Below are 25,315 nucleotides of genomic sequence, written 5' to 3'. Positions count from 1 at the left end.
CATTAACTTTTTATTGACAAAGTTCAGCAATACCTCCTTTATAACTGGGTTTTTGATTAAACAGGTTTTTCATTCTTGTCTAAGGACAAATAATAATAATAATACAATTTATTATTGTCCATGAGAATTGATATATGCTACAGATGTGGTGCACAGAGATTATGATTAATACATGCTGTGGCATTCCTTTAATAGTAAAGACTATTATAAACACTTTCTTTACAGATTCAGCTCTACAAAGTGTCTCCTGTGGATTCACTCAGTATTTTTCTCTCTGCTTTTCTGTGCTTTTGCTGCACACCCAGCAATGGTAAATCTGCCCATCATTTCCGTTTCATGTTGCTGTATGACTCTATACCTCTTATATATGTTTATATATGAGTAATATAAGAGCTATTTAACATTCTAGTTCTATTGTGTCAGCTTTCATTGCAGCACAATTTCATCTTTTATTGAAAAATATCTGAATATAAATAATATTTATTGAAATGGCACCAAAATGACCTTTTTGTTTCAGCTTTATAAATGGCATACTTTTTTAGTTAATCATGATAATCTTAGGGTAAAAATGATTATTTGTCCATAAAATAATTTTGCTTGTTCATTAATAAAAATCAGAAATGAGCATAAACTTATGGTGGAAACATCATTTTAAAAAATATTAAATATAAAATAGGTCATTTTGGCCCATACTCTGTCAGTTATGACAGCTTGGAAGAAATCATTACTAATTTACAAGCAATTATTAATCAGCTCTGATTATGCACTGACAATGGGATGATAATGACAATTTATTCCAATTCAGATATTTATTGTTGCGGTATCTGTAACTCTGCGACATGGAGATCAAGGCTATTTTTGCAAAAACTCAGCTGATGATGAACCCATCATAGAGCTGCTGAAAAATAGCAGACAAAATGGAGCCTGTGTGAAGAAGCAGCCCTTATCCAGCTCATATCATCCCACAGAGGAGATCAGTATGAATTTTGAAAAGGTATTTTGAATTTTGAAAGAGTCATCCTGGTGCTTTAAAGAAATTGTGTCTGGTGAAAAAAAAAAATCACCTGGAGAAATGTCTACCTAATCAGATGTAGTCATAGTTTTGCACTGAAGCTACAACACTAAGCCTAAATCTTCATGTATTTTTAAATAAACAGTTATTTACAGAGAGTCTGTATTTAAAAGTTCAAAGTATATGAACAGAGGACATGTTTAATATTGCCGTGCCATATATGAATTGAATTGAATATAGCACAATGCTGTTGAATTCTCTGATCTGATTTGTCAGAAGGTGTTGATTTATTTCCTATAATGGCAGCTCTGACAGTAGTTCCATCTGCAAGACAAATCACAGGTGTATATTAATGCCCTCTTTCTAAAGCCTTATCGTTTCATTCTTGTCAGAGCCTGAATTAAGCCAGGACAGACTCATATTAACAGATACAATGTGTTGTTATTTAACAAAGAAAACATATGGTGAAGCTTTCTGTAAGGAGACATTTATTTAGCATTTATGGAAGGAGTCTCCAGTGTTAGTGCTTTGTAACAGGCAGTAAGTCAGTAAGAGAAAAAAAAATGATGCTGGTGACGGACAGTTTATAGCTGCTACAATTGAAGTGATAGCAGGAACCAAATTTTTTGTCAAATGTTTCACAACATTAATGCAACTACACATTGATAAAAAGTATGACATGTCATTCTTAAATTTATAAATTATTGCAGTCATTGCCAAATTACTGAAATACAAAAAGCTGTTTTAAGAAATGAATCAGTTATATTTTGCTGTAACAGCAAGCGCTGTTTTGTTTTATTCTGTACATATAAAATAATACAAGCCTGAAAATGATTGAATATAAAGGCATTTTTTTCCAGTCCTGGAAAAGTGTGCAAGTTCAGGGAATGTTTTGGAAATAAGTAGGCTCAAGACACTAAGGTCCTAAATCTGTTAGAAATTCCATTATTTTTTTCTTTAATACAGGCTTCCAGATGCACATCCAGATCCACATCCACATTCCAGATGTGCTTCTTTTTCGTAATATAGTTAATGGCCTATACCAAGAAACCTGAACATAAAAAAATTTGGAAATTAAAAAAAATAAAAAATTAAAAAAGGAAAATTATTTTATCATATTATAATAAGTGCCCTTTAATCTAATATGATAGCCTAGACTTCTGATGTGTGTATAGTATTTGCCATGGCAAATCTTGACTGTATTAAAGGTGCATGTCATTCACTCAGAGGTGTTTTTGATTGACAGGTGCTGGCAGCTCGTCAGAGAGCCAGATATCTGCGGCTTGCACGTCCACCTACTTCCACTGAGCTTCAAAGTGTGAGGAGTCAAATTAAAAAGAGGACACTTCTTCAGAAAACAATAAGGTCTCTATCAATCCTTAGTACAAAACTATAATAAAAAAAAAATAAAGCATTCTGACCTAAACTTTATATAGTGTTCACGATTTAGCAGTGTTCTGCCCTATTGACAGATCTGTTCAGAATTTATAGAAATCTTTTGAAATTTTAACATGGTCAAGAATATTGATTGAAAAGATGGATCGAGTCCCCAAAATGCCCTTCACATAGCACAGGTGGGAGTGGAATAATAGACGAAGGGAATTGGATGTCACTAAAATGATATGGCAACACAACATACAGGATGAGGTGTGGTATCTTTTTTTTTTTTTTTCAATTTTTCATTTTTTCTGCAGAGAACTGGTGTTTTACATGTTTGCCTCATCTATAGTTGGCTTTGTGGCTTACGGAAAATCCTCTAACGATAAGTTCCTTCTGAATCAGGCAGTCAGAGCTCGCTTCACTGGGTAAGTGCCACCTATTTCAAAGCATATTAATCAATACACTGAATACACTGAATATACTGATGGTAAAGTCATTTAACCCATAATGCTTTGTTGAAAATACAGGAGTCCTTCAATCCAGAAGCTTGATGACTGGTGGAACTGGACAGCAAACACACTTCTACATGAGCTGTACCTTTATTCCCATGATTATAATGGGTTGGAAGACAAAGTAAGCTTTGAAAATTATAGTGCTTTAGTTTAATTCATCTGGTTGTTCCTTGTTTGCTGAAATTAATTAAGGTAATTAAATAACAATTGCTACACGTGCTTTAGGAAATTGTTCTAGGATGGTACTTTTATATATATATATATATATATGTATATACACACCGATCATCCATAACATTAAAACCACTGACAGGTGAAGTGAATAACATTGATTATCTCATTACAATGGCACATGTCAAGGGGTGGGATATATTAAGCAGCAAGTGAACAGTCAGTTCCCGAAGTTGGTGTGTTGGAAGCAAGAAAAATGGGCAAGCGTAAGGATCTGAGTGACTTTGACAAGGGCTAAATTATGATGTCTAGACGACTGGGACAGTGTGTCTCCAAAATGGCAGGTCTTGTGGGGAGTATATTTCATTCCTGATCATTTATATTATAAAGTAATACTTGAATTAGTATAAATTAGTAATATCTGACATAAGAGCGACCTCTGGTGGTGGTTTTGGGGAAATATATTTTAATATGAAATTTGATGTGCAATCTTCTCGATTAAAAAAAAGAGAGAGAAAAAAAGAGAGAAATAATTCATACTTTTGGATTTATTATTACATTTTAAGTGTTTAATCCATTATAAATAAGAAATAGAAAATATGCATGGCAAGATTATATTTAATATGGCAACTGAAATAAAAATGGAGATGACATTCTTACTACTAGTGACAAACAGGCATTTCAATAATTAAGTTAAAATGTGCAAAAAAAAAGAACAAGGTAGGTATAGCTTGGAATTTTTTACACATGGATTAGATTTTTATTTTCTTTTAATATGATTCGTTATGATCAGACACTGATGCTCTGATATTAACAGGTGAAAACTGTCTCTTTAATTGGAGAACCAGTCATTATGAAGATGGAAGGTACACACAATTCATCATGTCAGGTAAGTTACTAACAGTGATAAGCAAAACTGATTTTAAAGGTCTGGTGAAAAATGATGTGTTGCAATATTTATTTGATCAAAGAGAAAGTACTCCATCTAATTAGGCTTATCTGTTGCAATTTACAGTGATTCAGTACAAAATTATTCACAGGCTATTCTTATAGTAGTGTAAAAAAAAAAGACTACATTCTCAGAAAAAGGGTGCTCAACTGTTTATTACAAATAGATGCAACAAAATTGTATCAAGTTTAAGGTAGAAGGGGCAATTGAGAACAATGAAAAAGTAGTACATATTTACTTTTGCAACTACAGATTTAATGCCCTGTTCCTCTATTTTGTGTTGCACATTTAAGGTTTTCATTTGACTCACCATCATACCTTTAAAGCTTTATATTATGTATACCATAAATCATTTTACACTATACCCACATTAGATACAGTGGTTTGCAGAAGTATTCAACCCCCTGGAATTGATCAGATTTTTCTGAATAACAAATGATATATCCACATTCTTCCTTTCAGTATTTTTATTGCAAACTCATGTTCTCTTACAGTCTTAATTTTGACTGTTCAAAGTCAGAATTCATTCATGGTCAGCAAGTATTTCAAAGGAAATCAAAAACTGAAAAATGCTGCTTGCATAAGTATTCAACCCCTCAGGTTCCAGAATCTCCAGCCAAAAGATATTGTCTTAAAGAGGAAACAACTGACTTATAATTGGCCTTCACCTGGAAATATTAAATCAGCTGCCATTGTCTGTAGAGCTGCTTTGTGACAATGTCCATTGTTAAAAGTGCTATACAAACAAAATTGAATTGAATTGAATTTTCTGAAGAAAAACCACTTCAGTTACACTTCAGTTATTGAAGAGACTGTCAGTCTGAAGGAAAGGAGTAAAATGAAGACTAAGAAGCAAGTTAAAGACAGTAGTGCTGGCTGCAAGTTTTATATTAATGCGCTTGTGCTAATACGTTATTATTTCTATAATAACAACCTTTATGGAGGACACATAAACAGATAAAAAATGTATAATTGTTGATATGGTGAAGTCTTCTGTGAGAACATGTTTATTTTGCATTTTTGTAAGGAGTCTCCAGTGTCAGCACTTTGTAACAATCAGTGGTAAAGCTGTAACATTAACTTTAACTTCGGAGTGGTGACATATCACACCACCCCATTATTCATTCATTTATTCAATCTAAGTGTAACAGGTTGAACTGTTGTGTTTTATTTCTCACTTTACAGATAGATGCCACAAATGGTTATAACAATGTACATTGTCACAAAGCATCTTTACAGAAATATATAAAGGAATAAACCTTGAGAGGAATCAGACTCAAAAAGGAACCCATCCTCATCTGGGGACACCAGATAGAGCGATTATAAATCATTTCCCTTCTATTACTCTATACTTTATGGTCAGAAAGTGCAATTGTGCAACCAGAAACTAATGAGCTTATGAGCAACTTAGGAATATAAGCATCAGAGTCATTCCTGAAGTCATTATAGTTTTAACTTGAAGTCTATTTTGTTGAATTTCTCAACTGTTGGTTGAATGATGGAGACTTAACTGCAAAACTGTTTGTAGTCCTATTTGCAGTCCTAAGGCTATCCAAGGTAGAACATCCACAGCCATCTTTATGGTTTCTATGTGGTACCATCCACAGTAATCTCATTGATCTTTAGGCTGTTGGTGTGGGGCTATCCTCATCAGCAGCAAGTGGTCTTCAGGTGATGAGAACTCCAACCAGAAGTAGGGCACTTGGATGGATCAGGCAGGTCCGGAGAGCAGAAGAGGTCAGGATCACTGGTATCTCAGGAGTAGCATGTGTAGCTTGACAGAGACAGAAAAAGAGAGAGAGGGATCTAGACACTATCTTTTTAGGACAATGCTTTGAAACATTTGAAGTCTAAAATGGAAACTTTTGACATTTTTTTCCCTTTTCAGTCTTCCTCTGGAGCTCTAGCTTCTGTTTTTAATATGTTCACTGAACCTCACCGATGTGGGAAACTCAGGTGTTATGAGGGAGCAGGATTTAATGTCTCCTTAGGAAAAAACAGGTGAAAATGTCCACTGATTAATCCAAAGCTCTCAATCATTTTTTATAATTATTAATTTTTTTGTGAAGTTCTTGTGTTTCACATACTTAAAATCCCAAATTTCTTATTAAAGTAACACTGTGCAATAAAGTTCTCTTAACTGGCATTATTTATTCTATCCCTTAACATTTACAAACCGTTTCATGACTTCTTTTCTCTTACAGGTCTGAAGCATCCATCAGGCTTAAGAAACTGTGGACTTCAGGCTGGATGGGCAGCTCCACCCATGCCGTAATGCTACAGTTCACTGTATACAGCCCTGTTTACAACCTCTTTACCACGGTCACCATGCTCGGAGAAATGTCATGCATGGGAGCTGTTCTATCCTCAGTCTTCATTTACTCTACCAGACTTCATCACTCCGCCTCTGCCCTTGATTACTGCACTACAGCTGCAGAGGTGGGAAAGCAAGGGCAGTCTTATCGACCTTATCTTACTGCTCATATCACATGATGCCTGGTAGTACAGTGGCAGGGCTGATAGCAAGAGTTTTCATTTCAAAGGTTACATTCAGGGGTGTGATGGTATATCGGATATGACGGTATACAGTGATTTAAATAATTTGAATCATTAAGGTTGTACTCTACTGCAATCAAGAAAACACACTATATTTATAGTCAGGCATATCTCAAAGTGTTTTATTCCTCTTATATAACAGGAATTTGCCAAAAATTACATTTTTCATTTATTAAATAATGATGTTTTTTTTAACAGTTTACACTTAATGTTGTGGAATGTCTGTGAAGCAAGTTAATTCTTCTTATGACTTATGTTATACAAACTATAAAAAGTCATTTTCTCACAAACCAGTCATTTTCTCACCAATTTTCTCTCTCCCTTGAAGTTAACAAGACCGTAATTGCTACGTAAATACAGATGTACTATTATAGCTGTTATAACTCTTATAAGAACGTGCTGTAAGTAAGTCATTTTTTTCTTAACCACTTCCATCTCTTTACCCCGCAGCTTCTCCTGCTCCTCCTCACTCTGCTTCAACTCTACTTTCAAACATATGTCATCGCTCAGAGAGGACGGCGTTACTGGACAGACCTGTGGAAATGGATAGAAGTAATTTCCATTGCTCATATGTTTTAATTTCCTTTTGCTATAAATCACTCTTGGCACACTTGACAACCCTCACATACATTATCTCTGTCTTGCAGGTGATTGTAGTCCTGCTCAGTCTTCTGTGCTTCGTCTGCTCAGTGCATCACTTCACACTGATCGCAGATACAATGGAACATCTGCAAAGAGAAGATTTCAAGACATTTGTTGACTTCAGTCCTGCTTCCTCTTGGGAACAGGTAGCAGACATGTAGATAAGTGTCAGATTAAATATGTTGCAGAGAAATCCTGTCTAGGATTTGACTGAATTGAGACCTATTATGGCTACCGTAAGCACATACGCAGTATTTAGGCAGTTCAATTCAAACTCATAGTCTAGTTCTTTTGGGAAGATGAGAATGCAGAAGGCTTGAGGTGATGTTAAACGGGTGGGCTAATCTAAACTTCTTCCAAATAAGCACTGGTGAAGTCTGATTGCAGTAATCATCAGCATACTGCAGGAAATCTAAATTATTATATAAATGATTAAATTATCTATTAAAGATCATTTTTGCGAGTACATTTCAATCCCCTCGCATATCCCTCATGGTTTTTTTTCTGGTCTAATTTTGTGCAATGTGAAAACTGAAAAGCACAATTCTCACTTTCAATCTGATCTGTACTTGGCCAAGGTGAAAATGTGCCTTAACACATACTCTCAGAAAAAAAGATTACTAATCTGTACCATGGGTATAAAACACGGCACAAATGCTTGTCACTCAAGGGTATATCTTTTGTCCCTTTGGTTTGTATCTTTCACCTGGGGAAATAAATGTAGTGTACGTTTAAGGCTCATTTAAGCTACATAATTGGACCCTAAGGACCACTGTTGAGACCTTGAGCAAGTATATTGTTATTGTGTATATTGTTTATACCATTGGGAATGAAAATCTCCCGGTACTGTACATTTGTTACTGACAGTGCAGGAAAGCCAGAGATAGGTGGATGTAATGGCACAGTTTCTTTAATGAGTTACTGTATATATCTGAGTAATGTTAGGCAGACAAAGATATCAGTAATGAAGATAACCAGGAAGCAAATAGGAAGTAATGACAATGATTTGCAAGAGCATCTGTCTTTACTCACCATATCTGTTTGATTTTATTTTATTATGGTGCAGAAAATCAGAGGTATGAATATAACAATTCCAGATTGTAAAATAAAATCTGCTTTAAATTAACCCAAAATAAAGGGAAGACATATGAAAATGTATGATTATTTATAGATGCCTGGAAAATTGTAACTAACATGTTGTTGTGGAAAATAACCGGTATATGAACTCTTTTTGTCTTTGACAGTGCACTCATTCACTTTATGGGCTCCTTATGTTCATTCTTCTGATCAAATGTTGCTCCTTGCTACGCCTAAATGAAGCCATGACCACGGCTGTATCTACAGTGATAGTCATCTTCTCCAGCCTGCTTTGGCCTCTGGTACACACAGATTCAGATTCAGAACACATCAATATGAATGAAGTTGTGCAGCCTGCTTGATTTTTTTTCTTTCCTTTTTTCATTTCAGGTAACTGGTGTGATCCTTGTTTTTGCTTTCTCCTCCCTGGGGAAACTTCTCACCTTACCAAAATCAGTTTATTCTGTTATCACACATGGGTTTGGCATTAGAAAGCTTGGTGATCTGCACAAAAATCAGGCATCTTGGATGCTTTGCTGCTACGGAGCATTAATCTGCGTAGTGTCTTTTGCAGTGAAAGCAATGGTATGTGTAGCAAGTTCACTGATAGAATCCAGTATGAATAGCACATTAATACTCATTCAAATTGTTTCTTTCATTTGCATTGATGTTTAACAGATAACAGGTGTACTCAGTTCAGCTGTGAAAAGGGCAAAACATAAAAGGAGAAAACATCATCTGTCTATCTCTGAGCTCTGCACTTATATCCGGGATATGGCTCTGGCACTTGTTGGCAAAGGCAGGCAGAAATGGACTGTTCATACCAACAGTAATGTAAGGGATATTTTAATGCTTCCTGTGCCTTTCTATAGGTGTTCATAAACAGATTTATAATGTGTTTGTACTTTTAGCTTAGACATTAACAGAGCTGAGGACTTGTAAAACAATGAGTAACCACAGCCCATACCAGGTTGGAGAAGAAGCAGCAACCTTTATTTGTCACATATACATTACAGCCCACTGAAATTCTTTTCTTCACATTTCCCAGTTTGTTAGGAGGTTAGGGGACAGAGCACAGGGTCCACCATGATACAGTATCCCTAGAGCAGAGAGGGTTTAAGGGCCTTGCTCAAGGGCCCAACAGTAAGCTTGGTACAGCAGGGGCTTTAACCTACAACCTTCTGATTAGCGATCCAGAGCCTTAACCTTTGAGCCACCACTGCCCATTGAACCACAAGACTGGGGGACTAGACATGCTTGTATGCTTAGATTCAAATATTGTTATATCACTGATTACATTATTATGTTGATTGAGAATATGAAAGAAATCATTACAAACCTGAGCATATAAAGCATTACCATTACTGTTTTTTTTGTACAGAATTTTGTCCTGGAAGAATTTGAAGATCTCGTTGATGAGCTCCTGCTCAAGCTCAATGTCATTTCCAGTAGCAATGAAGAACAGGACAACTATGAGGACCAGAGTCCTCTCCAATCAGCATATGACTACAGCTCAGAGGTAGACATTATAACTATTAAACTATCTCTTATACTCTGTCTACTTATCTTTATACTACAATGCTGCTACTTTCTCAAATCTGATTGGACAGAGGGTGATCATTAATTTGGCATAACAGCAGCTCTGACAGTAGTGACAACTACAATGCAAATCACAGGTTTATAAAAAAATGCACTCCTTCTAATACATTCACATTTCTAGTAACAGCTACTTCACTGTGCTTCACAGATTCTAAGACTAATAATAAGCAGATAAAATACATACTGTTATTTAACAAAGAAAACGTATAATAGTTGACATGGGGACATTTTCTGTAAGGAGATGTTTATTTAACATTTATGGAAGGAGTCTGCAGTGTCAGCACTTTGTAACACTCAGTAACATTTCTGCTATGGGAGAACCGTGTTTTTTAGTGTTACTAACTTCAAGACAAGCTTTGTAACACTCAGTAACACTTCTGCTATGGGAGAACTGTGTTTTTTAGTGTTACTAACTTGTGAGAGAGCAAGAGTTTATAGCTCCTATGATGTAGGGGATAACAGGAAATAACTTGTCTCACAGACCTTCCACGTAAAATTCGAAATGAAAAGGAATGACATGTCTTTCTTTAATTAATAATACATGTAATCATTGGCAAATCGTTTCAGTATAAGAGGAATAAAACCCTTTGGGGTGTGTTGTTATAGGAAAGTAATCAACTTTGGAGTGTTAAGAGTAACTCTGCATTTTGCATATGGGCCATATCACACTGCCCTATTATTAATTATTTTCCTATAACTGCATCTGTCATGTTTATTCTGTATTTATTAAATTTTTTTCATAGGTTGGTGATGAAAACAAAATGGAGGACATGGAAATAATGCCAAGTGTGTGTTGTGAATTTTTATACCCTTATGAGGAAAGCAGTCTCAGGTAAATTTCTTCATAGTGTTGAAATGAACCTCAGTTGAGATACAATTCACATAAATGCAGTAGTTTCTCAGTGGTTAACACTTAACTGCTCAATGCTGTGCTTGGACTGTATTCTGACTAAAACTGTATGCCAAATGTATAAATGTAAATAATGCCCGCTCCGTAAATATGTACTTGCTTCATTACAAGGTCACTGCTTGAATGGAACACCCTGCAGCGCTTTAGACGAAGTGGGGAAACAATCCGTGACTGGGCATTTTACGCAGATCAAAAAGCTCATCAGAACATCTCCACATCCCCTGTACAGAAGTTAAAGGACTCTGAAACTTCTCTCTGCATACATCGAACCCTCAGTGTTTATACTGAAGGCAGTGAGAGGCTAAAGGCAGATAGATCAGAAATATATAAGCTGACCAGGAAGGACAATGACTGTGATAATACAATCCCAAATAAAGCTTTCAGCTCACAACTCCCTATAGGTTTCATCTCCCCGACTGAGAATCTGACAAACCATCTATCTCACAGAGAGTCATGTAGGCAGTTCTGTTTGTATGAATCTCATGTACAGAAACAAGTAAAACAGGATGAAGAGGAAAATGTAGGTATTCCAGGTCAGTGCTGTTGAAGAAAATTTGAATGTTATTATTCAGAATTTGCATTATGAAAAATTTTCTCCAATTTTTTGATATAGTGGATAACAAATACAAAATATGTATCACAATATTTAGGTTTGTTGTGTTGCATTAAAAAACTGTAAAAGCTTACAGTTTGACGATACTTTTATTTATTGTCTAAAGAAATGAACACTAAAAAGGAGGAAAAACAAAAAACAATGTAAATATTCTAACGTTTTAAATAAGATTCATTTGGACAAGTTGGTTAGAGATTACAGTGTGGGTGCAATGGTGCAGTAATATAATCTTGGCTAACTAGTTTGGCAAATCAAAAGATTCAGCAGTTCTGTGTTTGACTGCTTTTTCCTGGATGTTATTTTGAAAGCAAATCTAAAATTACAAATTAATAGAGAGACTGAATGCTTTTCAGAAAATGATTATACATATACTTCATTTTGAATGTCAAACATACAATCGTACACCCTTAAGCTTGAAAACAGAAATGGGTCTGTAGCGAATCACAACGGTTTGATACAAAAGCAGAACAATAACATTTGAATTCAGATTTTTGCATCTAAATTCAAATTTGTAATCGCATGTTTCTAACGCCATACAATGCTCATTAAATGGTTTGCATAATTTTTCTTAATTAAAAAAAAAATCACTGATTCCAAACCTAACACTACATTACTGTTACACTCACAGTCCACTTCATTAGGAACACTTGTACACCTGCACATTCATGCAGTTACCATGTTGCAGCAGCGCAATGCAAAAAAATCATTCAGATACAGGTCAAGAGCTTCAGTTAATATTCACGTCAAACATCAGAATGAAGAAAAAGTGTGATCTCTGTGACTTTGATCATGGCATGGATGTTGGTACCAGAAGGGATGGTTTGGGTATTGAGTAACTGCTGATCTCCTGGGAATTTCACATGCAACAGTCTCTAGAGCAAAAAACAAAAAACTTTGAGTGAGGGACAGTTCTGTGGATGGAAATGCCTTGTTGATGAGAGAGGTCAGAGAAAAATGGCAAGATTGGTTCAAGCTGCCAGGAAGGATATAGTAACTCAAAATAATCACTCTTTACAACCATGGTGAGCAGAAAAGCATCTCAGCATGCACAAAACATCAAACCTTGAGGTGGATGTGCTACAACAGCAGAAGACCACATCAGATTCCACTCCTGTCAGCCAAGAACAGGAATCATGGGCACAGACACACCCAAATTGGACAGTTGAAGATTAGAAAAAAAATTCACCTGCTCTTTTTCCAGTTTTCACCTGTCCAGTTTGGGTGAGTCTTGTGTGCCTGTGATAGCGTCAGATTCCTGTGCATTCTGAGATACTTTTCTTCTCACCATGGTTGTAAAGAGTGCTTATTTGAGTTAGTAATTATAGACGTCCTATCAGCTCAGACCAGTCTGGTCATTCTCCTTTGATCTTTCTCATCCATAAAGCATTTCAGCCTGCAGCTTCTCCGCACACAGGATGTTTTTTGTCTTTTGCACCATTCTGTGTAAACTCTAGAGACGGTTGTGTGTGAAAATGAGCAGATCTCCTTATGAAATACTCAAACCAGCCCATTTGGCACCAACAACCATGCCAGAGTCACAGAGATCACACTTTTTCCTCATTCTGATGTTTGACGTGAACTTTAACTGAAGTTCTTGACCTGTATCTGAATGTTTTTATGCACTGTGCTGCTGCTACATGATTGGCTGACAGGATAACTACATAAATGAGCAGGTGTACAGGTCTTCCTATTAAAGTGGATTAGGCTAATGTCAATATAGAAACATTAAAATCTCTATTAATGGCTTTTAAAGGATTTTGGTTACTAATAATCTAGACCTTTTTGTTTTAGAGATTATTTTTTGTTTATATTATGTTATATGTGCTCCTTTGTATTTAAATTGTTGTTATTTGATGAATGGTAAGCTGTGTCTAACGATTTTGTGTTAATATTACACAAGTTTTCTTCTCAATAAACGGTTAAATACTTTTACAGTAAGTTTATTGCGTGGCATCTCTCGTCATCCAGTAGTTTTGTGTCTTACTTGACAATTATCCAATCAGAGCTCCGAACGTACGTACGGTACGGTCTTGAGTGGCGACTTCTGATTGGTAGAGCCCGACACCCGCCAACCAATCAGAGCGTGGCAAGTCAGACAAGTTTGAGTCGCGGAGTGGAGCCGAGAAGCAAAGCGAAGGCATTTCAGACAGACGCTTTGAGAGGGCAAGTCGGCGTTTAAGTAAAGCTTGGCTTTAGAGAAGCAGTTTAGAGGTTAGTTTATACAGCTAAGCGTGTGAAAATAAAGGCAGCACTGCTGGAATAGTGCAGTGTGTGAGTGTGGGATAATTGGAAAGGCTTGAAGAGGAGAGAAGGCCCAGTGGAAAAGGCAGAGAGATGAAGAAGCTGCTGCTACTGTTGATTGTGCTGCTCGGCTTAGCCCACTTCATTACCATCAGCACAGGAGAGGAAGAGGGTGAGGAAGATCTGGGATCATCATTCACTCTTACACTTTCACCATGCTGCATTAATCACTGCACTGACCTGATCTGGCCTGATACACAGCCAGGAGTGTAAGGGGCTGGGAATGCATGCACATTATTAATACACACATGAATGATTCTTGATTTTGCATGAACAGTCAGCTCAGGTTTTAGGAGAAAATAGCCATCTGAGCATGCACAAGTATGATTAGTGATATATACATTTTGCTGTGATGCTCAGAACAGGTAGCTTGTACTGGTGTAAGATGTGTACTTATATGATTGGTGGAGATTTAAAAAAGTGCACAATGCACCCAGATTTGCTTATATTTGAATTTAGTTTTAAAATGGTTTAAAAAAAAAAAATAGTCCATAAAAAGTGCACTGCAGGAAACTTTTCCTGAGGTCCAGATTGCAGAAATGTGTCACTTCACTGTTAATAAACTACAATACAGAATAATGCATCAATTGTTCATTTGTAATCTGTTATTTTATACTTCCATTTTTCTATACACAGATCAGACTTTAAAAGTTAGCCTGGTTAATTTTAAATATTAGAGTTAAATATTTTGGTTTACAGTTATATGTCTTTCTATGTGCATGTGCATATCCTGCTTTTCTGTCATGCTTGTTTTCTAAACATCATGTGTGATTAAGTCTATGGACAAACCTAAAGTGTCCTCAGTTGCTCTCAGGTCAGCTGAGAGTCAGTCGTCACTGCTGAAATGAAGTTTTTCTACATAGTAGGCAAATTCTGCCAGCACATTGTCAGGACTTTGCTGTTTTTATATTGAATTTGACTTCTTATGTGGATGGATTTAAAAAAAAAACAAAAAACAAAACCTTCTGAAACTAGTGAGGACACGGACCTTCGTGGAGGGAAAAAAAACTGACTAACTAACTACACATATTTTAATAAAAGTATCATAATAAAAGCGTTTTGTGACAAACATCACAGTATTGAAATGAAATGATCATATTGCCCAGCCTTACTGAACAGACAACTTGGGGGGGGGAAAAATATATAAAATATTAAAAAATAAAACCTGTTTAGCCAACTAAAGTGTTATGTAAATTTCAGGAGAAGAGCTGAGCAAAGACGGCGCCATCGACGCTGAAGATGATGAGGACGATGATGACGATGAGGATGATGACGATGACAGCACGGAGGTCAAAGAGGAAAATGGTGTGCTTGTTCTCACTGATGCCAACTTTGACACGTTCATAGAAGACAAAGACACGGTGCTGGTGGAATTCTATGCGCCGTGGTAAGTCGCTGCACTGACAGGGTGTATTCAGCCTTTACAAGGTGCTTCACTATGCAAACACTTGCACACGTTTTTACTACCCTCCTCCCTAACAGGTGTGGCCACTGCAAGCAGTTTGCACCGGAGTATGAAAAGATCGCTCAGACACTCAAGGAAAACGATCCTCCGATCCCTGTGGCGAAAGTCGATGCCACTGTGGCTACTTCACTTGCGAGTAAATTTGATGTGTCTGGATATCCTACTATCAAAATTTTGAAAAAGGGAGAGGCGGTGGACTACGATGGAGATCGAACTGAAAAAGGTGAGTGCGTTCTCCTGAGTAGGGCTGCGTGATATGCATGTATGTGTGTGTGTATATATATATATATATATATATATATATATATATATATATATATAGTGTATAATGACACTACAGCTGTACTACATTTATTTTAACAAGAAAAAATTGATGGACAACAGCAATGGAAAAATAAATTTTAACCTAACAATAGAGTAGGTTCTTGTACTTGTGCCTGCAGTATGCACATTAGGTTGTAATGTTATGTTTTTTTTTTTAATATATATTTTTATATCTTTATATCTTGACAGCTTCTCTATCTTTTATAATCAGATTGTATATAATTACTCTTATAAGTATTATGTCTCCTATCCTTTGCTGCTGTAACAATGCAAATTTCCCCATTGGGGGATGAATAAAGGATCTTATCTTCTCGCCCCACCCTAGTCCTAAGTGCTTAAAACGTGTAGTTTGCTAATTTGACTGTGTAGCGTGTGAAGAGTACTTATTAGTTTCAGATTCTGCAAATAGAAACTGCAAATACTCAAGATGGCTGTGCTAAGATAATCCTTATTTATATATACCGTTGATGGCAAATATTTGGATTAGAGATTGCACTATACCACTTTTTCTTTTCCGATACTGATAATGAAACCTTGAGTATCTTCAGATACCCATCTGATATTGTTTTCTTTAAAAACTACTTTTTTTTTTTTGAAGCACTTCAGTAAAACACTTGCACTGTAAATATGATAACTATAATAAAGTATAAATATAATAAAATCAATCTTAACAAAAGAAACAGTCAAGTCTCTTTATATGTAAACATTTCCAGTTTCAAAAATAAATTTCTTTTCCAAATCCAATCCAATCTAACCAATCCAATCTAACCAATCCAATTCTAATCTTTGCAATTTGTTACATGATCCGATATCCAATATGTTTTCGCCGATATCTGATCCACTATTTTTTTTTTTTTCGCTGGTATCGACAGTATACCGGGTATTGTTCAGTGACAGTTTGGAGCCCTCATGGCTTATTTTTTCATAGATTACAATTGAAATATGGATATATCCTGCATCAAGACAGCAATCCAAAGCACAATGAACAGAAAGGCAATACAAAAGAAGACATAAAGTCAATGGAAGAGTTTACAAGTTCTGAGAGTATTTATATCACATTCAGAAAGAGAGATGCAAACTTTTGAACTGATTAAAAAAAAAAAAAAACAGCACAGTATCTTAACTTGCATCATTTGACCATTTTTGTTATTTGTAATAGTGAAGGAACATGTGTGAAACTGAACACAGTTTAATTTTAATTTTGAGTCCAAAATCTCAAAGTGCTTTACATGGAAAGGTTTGAAATAATGATGGAGCTCAGTAAAGAAATCAGTCATTAATGCTAAATCTATAGAACTCTACAAATTAAATATATATATAGAATATTAGAAGTGGAAACCCAGTAGGTTTACTCAGTATGTGTTTAACCTGGGTTTAATCTTTCAGCTATTGTCGAGCGAGTTAAAGAAGTCGCACAGCCAGACTGGAAACCTCCTCCAGAGGCCACACTGGTGCTGACGAAGGACAACTTTGATGATGTGGTTAATAATGCTGACATCATTCTGGTGGAGTTTTATGCCCCCTGGTTGGTACTATACAGGATATTTGAGTATTTCTGTTGCACTGTTTGTCTACTGGAAGTGTTTAATTAGCATCTTTTGTTCTGAGTAAACAGGTGTGGTCACTGTAAAAGACTCGCTCCTGAGTATGAGAAAGCTGCCAAGGAACTCAGCACTCGAACCCCTCCTATACCACTGGCTAAAGTCGATGCCAGTGCAGAGACTGACCTCGCCTCCCGGTTTGACGTAACTGGATACCCAACACTCAAAATCTTCAGGAAGGGGAAAGCGTTTGACTACAACGGACCACGGGAGAAATATGGTACGTCATGTTATTGACCTCTGTTACTGTTGCATGTTGCGTATATTTTTATATGTGGTTCGTGGCTCATTTCCGTGAAAATGGTTTTGTCCAGGTATTGTTGATTACATGAGCGAGCAAGCAGGTCCTCCATCCAAGCAGGTGCAGGCCGTGAAACAAATTCAGGAACTGGTGAAAGATGGAGATGATGCTGTGATTGTTGGCGTGTTCACCAGTGAAGAGGATGCTGCCTATGAGATCTATCAAGAAGCATGTAAGTACCAGAATAGTCAAGGGATTACACAACTATTCCTTTTTACTAATTGACAGGCAATTCAAAAAAGTAGTTAACTAGTCCTCTTTTCCATAGTTACACCAAAAACTGATTAAGGACGTTGCTATTTATAGGTTTTATTAGTTCGGTTAAATGCTGATGAACAACAGATTCGATTAACGGTCATACACAGGCTACACATTATCATCGTCAATGCTTTTTAGGCTACACTGTTTACAGTGAAAATAAAAATCAGTGCAACAAGTATGCAAAATAATTGTTTTTGCGATAACCAAACAAACAAGTATGTACCATATTATACTATTTAATTAAATTCATTGATTCTGAATCTGAGAGCATGCAGCAAGAAAACTCACGTCCATCAATAGATGGAGGATGCTTTGCCTACAGCAACATCTGGGAGGTTTTTCCCAGGTTGATAATGATCCATCTGTAAACGAGTCTGGACCGATCTCTATTAGCTAGTCCGCACATGAGTGAGACTGGATAGTTTTCTCAGTGTACTCTTGCACAATGTGCAGTTAATTGTTGTACCAGCTTCATCTAGTCTGAAATATTTCAAGACTAACATTTCCAGACTAACAAGTACAGTCATGGGGAAAAAGAAAGTACACCCTCCTTTAATTCTGTGTTTTTATTTATCAAGGCCTAAATAACAAGAGTGTGGTTCTCACCAACTTAAATAAACAAACAAATAACCTCAATAACAATATATTTCAACATGCAGTCATTTTTTCCAATTTTTTTTCCAAATTGTTTGGAGATGGCCTTATAACCCTTCACAGATGGATGACCAGCAACAGAGGTCATGGCTGATGTCCTTTGTTGTTAGCGTGATGTAGACACACACATGAGTGCTCCAGAACACCAAACTGCCAAAAGTTCTGCTTTTATAGAAGTAGTCAAACTCCTTGATCATTAACTAGTCTTGTGCATTTCATTAGTAATACATAGCTGCTAATTACGCTCTTAAAGATTGTGGAAGCAGGAAGGGTGTACTTATATTTTCCCCACCTGGTTTCTGAATGTTGGTTTACTTTATGGGGGAAAAAATGTATGCATATTGAAATCTGTGGGGTTTTTTTTGGTTTTTTTTTGGTCATCTCAGGTTATTTGTTTGTTTATAGAAGTTGGTGAAGCCTACACAATTGTTATTTACACCCTGTTCAGTAAAAAACATAGAATTGAAGGAGGGTGTACTTTCTTTTTCTTCACTTTCCCAGTGAGACAGACACTAAGGAGATGCAGGCATGAGATGCATTTTTTCCATTTGCATCTTATGCCTTCATCTCCTTAGTATCTGCCTTACCGTCTTTTTTCCACTGCTCTGACTAGTTCCTCATAGCAGTGAATATATTAATTGACTAGTCCATGAAACCCCTAGTATAATACTTCCCTAATTTTTCACTAGGCATGTGCTGTAATATAATTTTCCTGTCACACTGTATCATGGTATACAGTATCGCCATATGCAAATGACATGTTTACATATTTGCAGTGTGAATAATTTTAACAGTATGTTGTATCTTAAAATTGGTTCTCTTCTCTCAGACACATGATTCTCCTTTAAAATAGCTAGACAGTGGTGTTATGGTACCACAATGGGTTCATCTGAAATACAAGCACTGAAATGATACTAAGGTAAAAAAAAGAAAAACAGAACCAGGAAATTTGATAATGAAAGAGAAAAACATAATAACAGCACATAGAAAGTAAAACATGCCTGCCAATGTATTTAAGAGTTTTTGGCTGTCACGGAGCAGGTTTTCTAACGTACAGGAAAAAACAAGAAAACCGCCACACTTGCTTTGTTTTGGCTAAAGATATGTTGCAACTTGCACAGCACAAAAAAAGTTCAAAGCACTCCATGGAGATTAGCTTAACATCATTTATCCTGCTATGGCTGCATTACTTTGTCATTTTAACTGAAAGACTAATGATTGTAAAATCTAATGTTTTTGTTATGATCTAAATGGTGCTGCTCTCAGGTCCTAACATTAATATCCTGTTAAACACTGCCACTTTACATAATGCTTATAATGTGTCTATATGGCTGCATAGGAATAGGGATGGGTATACAACTACTTAAGTTCTCCAGTATTATTATTGAAAAATGCAGTACTTTGGTGACTCTTTCTATACCAGTAAGATGTGCAACCCTGCAAAAAAAAAAAGCTGTCCAGGCGACAGTATTGTGTGTGTTGAATATTGTGATTATTGGAACATCTATGTCTAAATTTTAGGATTATTTTTAATATTCCTACCTGATTTCCAGGCAACACCCTCAGAGAAGACTACAAGTTCCGCCACACGTTCACTAACGAAATCGCCAAGTTCCTGAAGGCCTCACCTGGCCAGGTGGTCATGCTCCAGCCAGAGAAGTTCAGGTCGAAATATGAACCTTCATCCCACACCTTAACCATTAAAGTAAGTCCCCGGATGTCCTTCGTAAGTAAAATGAGGGTGCTAGTGGAGATGATGTAGATGATGATGATGGTGATGATTGTATAGAAATCTTATACATAAAAGCTCAAAGTGCTTCACAAGGAAATAAAGACCGAAAAAGACAAAAGAGACGAATAAAGTAGGGACATACACTGACTGTCCAAATTATTAGAAACACCTGTACACCTGATCATTATCCAATCAGCCAATCAGGTGTCAGCAGTGTCACTCACTGGACTTTTTTTTTGTTTGTTTTTCACACCATTACTAGTGTAAACTCTAGAATGGTGTGAAAAACAAAAAAAATATCCAGCGAGTGACATTTCTGCATTCTTAATTGATGAGAGGTCAGAGAACAACGGCCAGACTGGTTCAAGCTGACGGGAAGTCTACGGTACCTCGAATAATCACTATTAACATCTGTGGTGAACAGAAAAGCATCTCAACATGCTCTGCTCCTGTCAGACAAGAACAGGGACTCGGACTCACCTACACTTTAGATTATAGAAGATTATGGAAAAAGACACGGAGATGTTTGTCCAATCTTCAACTGTCCAGTTTTGGCGAGCCTGTTTCTAATAAAGTGGTGGTGAGTGTATGAGCATGAATGAGAATATATAAATCAGAAAAACAAAAATGAGAGTAAATAAAAACAGAAGAAATAATTAAAAATAGAGTTTGAAAGAGAAAAATGAAACCAAAGGAAGCTGCTTTAAAAAGCTTAAGCTGCTTTTTAAAATGATGTAGTTGCCGGCCTGATCTCGACTAGTAAATCATTCAGTTTTTTTTTTTCTTGCATGTTCTAAGTTTATATGTTTTCCCCTTAGGATTCCACATCTGCCTCAGAGGTTCAAGATTTCTTTAAGAAACACACACTGCCATTAGTGGGACACAGAAAACAGAGCAATGCTGAGAAGCGATACTCCAAACATCCGCTGGTGGTTGTGTATTACGGTGTTGACTTCAGTTTTGATTACAGAGTTGGTAAGTGATAAATATTCTCTTCTGTAGAAATCAGCCACTATGTGAAGCTTTGAATGAAGCAACTCAGGGGTGTATATTAATGCACGTAGTCTGATACATTATCACTTCCATAGTAAAAATCATTCATGGTCACAATACACTTTCTGAAAAAGTATTTTTCTGCCAGCAATTTGCCAATGTTACATTTTTTTTTATATTGTGATAATTGCCTATGGTTTACAATATCACAATATTGCATTATTAAAATGTACTTTATTTATTTTTTTTAACTTCTGCTCTGAGAAAGACAAATGTACTACTGCCTAAGGAGTAAGGAAGATCACTGTCATTAGATTTATCTCCAGAGATATTGTTTATTGATTATCGCATGTGCCACTCGCGTTAATTAACCAGGATTTAGACTTTTTTTTTTTTTTTTTTTTTTTGTCCAGCCTTTTGTCCAGCACTGTTTTAATGGTCTTGCTTTCTGCACACAGCCACACAGTACTGGAGGAGCAAAGTGCTGGAGGTGGCCAAGGACTTCCCAGAGTACACATTCGCCATCGCAGATGAGGAAGACTATTCTGATGAGCTGAAGGGCCTCGGGCTCAGTGAGAGCGGCGAGGAGGTGAACGTCGGCATCCTTGATGAAGGAGGGAAGAAGTATGCGATGGAGCCAGAGGAGTTTGACTCTGACGTGCTTCGGGAATTCGTTCTGGCCTTTAAAAAAGGTGAGGAGTTGCTGGATTTGCTACTCAATTTGCTTCTACAATAGTCATATAACCCATATATCTTTTTAATGCCAGTAGAACACAACTGTACTGTGAAGGAATTATTGTTCAGTCTTTTCCGTTTAAAGAACATTAGGGCCAGGTCTTGCTTCATGGAGACCTGAATACATGCTTAATAGAAATTAATTTTATCAAGATTTAATATTGGCACTTTACTATACTATAAGACTTTAAGTTTTTCCTGTCTGTTGTGGTTTTTTTGTTTGAGTTTGACTAGTCCCCCAAAATAAAAGAACAGAAACTTGCAACAGAATTTTAACTCAGTGAGCCATTTTTAGCTGTAAGTATTGTTAAAAAAACAGAAGTATTATATTATATTAGTATTATAACTATTGGAGCCCAGAGAGAACAAATCATTTCCCATTTGTCTCAAAGTGAAAATGTCATTTTCAAGGCAGTAAACTGAAATGAGTGGTAGTGTAATGGCCACAACACTGGGTGTGGTTTGTAGAGTTTTAATTTCAGGATGAAGAGTAAAACAAGCTACATAAATCTAAGATTAAAAACTAAAGGACATTAGCAGATAATGTGGTTTGTGTTAAATAAAAAGTGAACACCACTAATTTTCCATTGGTGTGTTAAAATTATATTTTATTTTGTATAACTGATTATCGATATGTAGGTATTAAACTGCCAATACATCTTGAGGGAACTGGGTTATAAGCGTTTCACTAGTCCTTATTAGTGACAGTCGTGTATATTATTACTCTGTAACAGGCAAACTGAAGCCCATCGTCAAGTCGCAGCCCATTCCCAAGAACAACAAGGGACCTGTGAAGGTTGTTGTTGGGAAAACATTTGATGAAATCGTCATGGACGCGAAGAAGGATGTCCTGATCGAGTTCTATGCGCCGTGGTGTGGTCACTGCAAAAAGATGGAGCCCGACTACCTCGCTCTTGGAAAGAAATACAAGAACGAGAAGAATCTGGTGATCGCCAAAATGGATGCCACGGCCAACGACGTGCCACACGACGCCTACAAAGTGGAAGGATTTCCTACGATATACTTTGCCCCCAGCAACAAGAAGCAGAATCCCATTCAATTTTCAGGTGGTGAAAGAAACATGGAGAGTTTAAGCAAATTCTTAGAAGAACATGCAACAAAATTATCACAGAAGAAAGATGAACTCTAAAGGTATTTAGAGGAACTCTGAACCTGACGTGATAAAACGCAGACCTCAGGTGTCTGACTTGTTCTTGCAGTAAGCAATTGTTTCTGAAAGCAGAATTTTCTGTTCATTCCAAAGCACTGTTTATTAGATTTCTTTTCAAAAATCTTTTTAAATAAAAAAAAAAAATTGGAAAAGGGAAAACAACTGGCTGTCCTCTTTTAAGATTGTGCACTTCCATTAAGATGGGTCTAGATGGATAGATGCAGGAGCCGGGACCTTTTGTTGGTTCTGTAACAAGCCTATCAATAAAATATAATTGATCATTGAATACCATGCTTTGGATTTTTAGTCTGAAATCATCTCTGTGCTATAGCTAGCCAATATAAAACCAATTTATTTAAAAAAAACTATTTTAGCAAAGATCTTGTGATGCTAATTAGGAAAGATTGATTACTGACTTGCTTTATTAGCCAAGATAGTTTTAATCTAGGAAAAGTGTCCCAAAGCAGCCTGCTAGAGGCCTGGACTAAAAAATTTTGAGGATATAGGAAGGGGGCATATAGAGACTACATTTACACAGGGCTTTTGACTCCCATGTACACAAATCAGATGTTTTTACACAATACATATAAGACATGTGATGGAAGATACTCAAACTATGGTAAATGTATAAGGAAAGTCTTTATTCTTTTCTTCAACAAAAAACATCTTTGTTTTACACTGTTTATATTACACAGAGTGATAAAGGAAGACTAAAAGTTTGGCTGCAGAACACAATGCAAAACATAATACACACTATAAACGAGAACAAGTTGGTTGATTATACACCAGTATCAAAGTAATATACAAATAGGCTATATAACAGTGTATTAGCTTGCCACACAACCTTTATTGTTGTTTATTTCTCCCAGGAGTGATGCTGACAAAAAAACACCAGTTCACTATTTTTTATACTAGTATTTAATTCTTTAATTCCCTTATTTTGTTTAACAAGCATAAATACAAGGCTCATAAAACAAATTACTGAAAATCTAATTGTATTTGCTCGAAATAGCATTTTTGCATACCATAGCTAGCCTATATATATTCTACTATAAATTTGCAACGAACAAACAAATAAATATGTTCAGTGAGTGAATCTTGAAGCTTAAACATATCTGAAAAATATTTTGGTCACAACACAACACAAGGAATAAATGGGCTTTGGATTCTGTGTAAAGTTTACTCTTAGATTTCAGATGCATTTCATAAACCGGAGAGTCTCTGGTTTGGCCTGTGTGTGTGTGTGTGTGTGTGTGTGTATATATATCAAAAATGTAATTATCTTCGTAGGCAATATTTAACCAGCTACCAATCTATTAGAGAAATGCAAAGTCCATCTGGACCAATCAGATGCCTCTGCCTCATTCAGGCACCTTGGCTCTCTAAACATTTCCAGTCTTTTTGAATTTGTTAGTAAGTTTGGCAACAGTGTCGTGTGTGATGTACTTGCCATGTTTCCTGTTAAAGTCCATTGCAACTTTGCGACAGGTTCCCGATCCAGCCATGAGAATGATTTCAGTACATTCTTCTTTTGTCAAAGGCATTCTTAAAGGCTACCTGAAAAGAAATATCAACTAAGTATGAAGAAGTTTGGAAGACATTTTGCTAAAAAGTGTTAATTTCCCCCACGTATGGAGACTTTTGGGACACCCTGTAGAATAAGGGAAAGATTCACTATGAAAAGAAAAAAAAAAACATTGCGTGTCACACATTGGAAGAGAATGCCTAATTTTAATGTATATGTGAAATGATACATCAGTATAAAATGCATGAACCAAAAAACCTGTGTCCTGTTGATTAAATTATTTTAAAAAATGGATGATACACAAATGTTTTATCAAACATGTTTATTTGTTCACTTCCCTAGCACATATGCAGTACAAAAATATTAAATTTTAATTCGATTCAAATGCAGTTTAAATTTTTTCTGAGCTAACTCTGAACAAATGTAATACTACTCTCACGCATGTTGTAGTCAGAACTTTCACTTCTCAAATGTCTCACAGATAATGTGAGAATGATTTTTGCAGACAGGGACAGAACATCTCACACAAAAAGTTTGCAATTTCCTGCTATCACTGTTGGGCAGAGTTTGCACCTCTTCCTTTTTACTGGGTCTTCAGCTGTCCTTTCCTGTGGTCTTTCTCTATTCACCCCACACTTTTTCATTGCCTCAGTGACATGTCTTCGAAGGTGGGGATTTTGTTGAAGCTGATACTAGATCTGTGGAGTGACGAGATCTTTTGCCAGCTCTTTCAGGAACAACCATCGGGCATGGGGCTTTAAAGTGTGTGTAAGCATTGAGGGCTGCCAGATATAGGAGGTTGTAAAATAAGAGCCATTGCCCATCTCCTTG

The 25,315-nt window shown here is 36.3% G+C and overlaps 2 protein-coding genes across 2 annotated transcripts in view; both read left to right on the top strand.

Moving 5' to 3' along the window:
• The window catches only part of LOC113541106 (polycystic kidney disease 1 like 1), a 49,607-nt gene extending 38,110 nt beyond the window's left edge, over nucleotides 1-11,497 (top strand). The window contains exons 36-51 of the mRNA XM_053227837.1: nucleotides 226-310; nucleotides 806-994; nucleotides 2,259-2,377; nucleotides 2,707-2,817; nucleotides 2,920-3,025; nucleotides 3,893-3,964; nucleotides 5,913-6,025; nucleotides 6,229-6,463; nucleotides 7,031-7,132; nucleotides 7,228-7,368; nucleotides 8,467-8,601; nucleotides 8,690-8,884; nucleotides 8,978-9,133; nucleotides 9,681-9,818; nucleotides 10,642-10,730; nucleotides 10,920-11,497. Of these exons, the coding sequence (XP_053083812.1) occupies nucleotides 226-310; nucleotides 806-994; nucleotides 2,259-2,377; nucleotides 2,707-2,817; nucleotides 2,920-3,025; nucleotides 3,893-3,964; nucleotides 5,913-6,025; nucleotides 6,229-6,463; nucleotides 7,031-7,132; nucleotides 7,228-7,368; nucleotides 8,467-8,601; nucleotides 8,690-8,884; nucleotides 8,978-9,133; nucleotides 9,681-9,818; nucleotides 10,642-10,730; nucleotides 10,920-11,355 (2,422 nt within the window). The 3' untranslated portion in view covers nucleotides 11,356-11,497. The remainder of the gene's footprint in view (nucleotides 1-225; nucleotides 311-805; nucleotides 995-2,258; nucleotides 2,378-2,706; nucleotides 2,818-2,919; nucleotides 3,026-3,892; nucleotides 3,965-5,912; nucleotides 6,026-6,228; nucleotides 6,464-7,030; nucleotides 7,133-7,227; nucleotides 7,369-8,466; nucleotides 8,602-8,689; nucleotides 8,885-8,977; nucleotides 9,134-9,680; nucleotides 9,819-10,641; nucleotides 10,731-10,919) is intronic.
• Nucleotides 11,498-13,516: 2,019 nt separating this feature from the next.
• Nucleotides 13,517-23,245, top strand: pdia4 (protein disulfide isomerase family A, member 4). The gene is made up of 10 exons (XM_026938089.3): nucleotides 13,517-13,834; nucleotides 14,923-15,109; nucleotides 15,205-15,410; nucleotides 16,898-17,036; nucleotides 17,127-17,332; nucleotides 17,427-17,585; nucleotides 19,882-20,033; nucleotides 20,879-21,035; nucleotides 21,512-21,745; nucleotides 22,523-23,245. The coding sequence occupies exons 1-10, from the start codon at nucleotides 13,756-13,758 to the stop codon at nucleotides 22,936-22,938; spliced, it is 1,935 nt and encodes a 644-aa protein (XP_026793890.2). The 5' UTR covers nucleotides 13,517-13,755; the 3' UTR covers nucleotides 22,939-23,245.
• Nucleotides 23,246-25,315: the final 2,070 nt, after the last annotated feature.

Source organism: Pangasianodon hypophthalmus, chromosome 22 (assembly GCF_027358585.1).
Source record: "Pangasianodon hypophthalmus isolate fPanHyp1 chromosome 22, fPanHyp1.pri, whole genome shotgun sequence".
Lineage (NCBI taxonomy): Eukaryota > Metazoa > Chordata > Actinopteri > Siluriformes > Pangasiidae > Pangasianodon > Pangasianodon hypophthalmus.
Note: the sequence above shows the minus strand (reverse complement) of the source record. Positions and strands in the feature narration are given on the sequence as shown.

Excerpts from the sequence above, each read along its gene's own strand:
- pdia4 (XM_026938089.3), top strand. The coding sequence starts at position 13,756 with ATGAAGAAGCTGCTGCTACTGTTGATTGTGCTGCTCGGCTTAGCCCAC. Across the intron at positions 17,333-17,426 it reads CGGACCACGGGAGAAATATG|GTATTGTTGATTACATGAGC; the intron begins GTACGTCATGTT and ends GGTTTTGTCCAG. Across the intron at positions 17,586-19,881 it reads TGAGATCTATCAAGAAGCAT|GCAACACCCTCAGAGAAGAC; the intron begins GTAAGTACCAGA and ends CCTGATTTCCAG.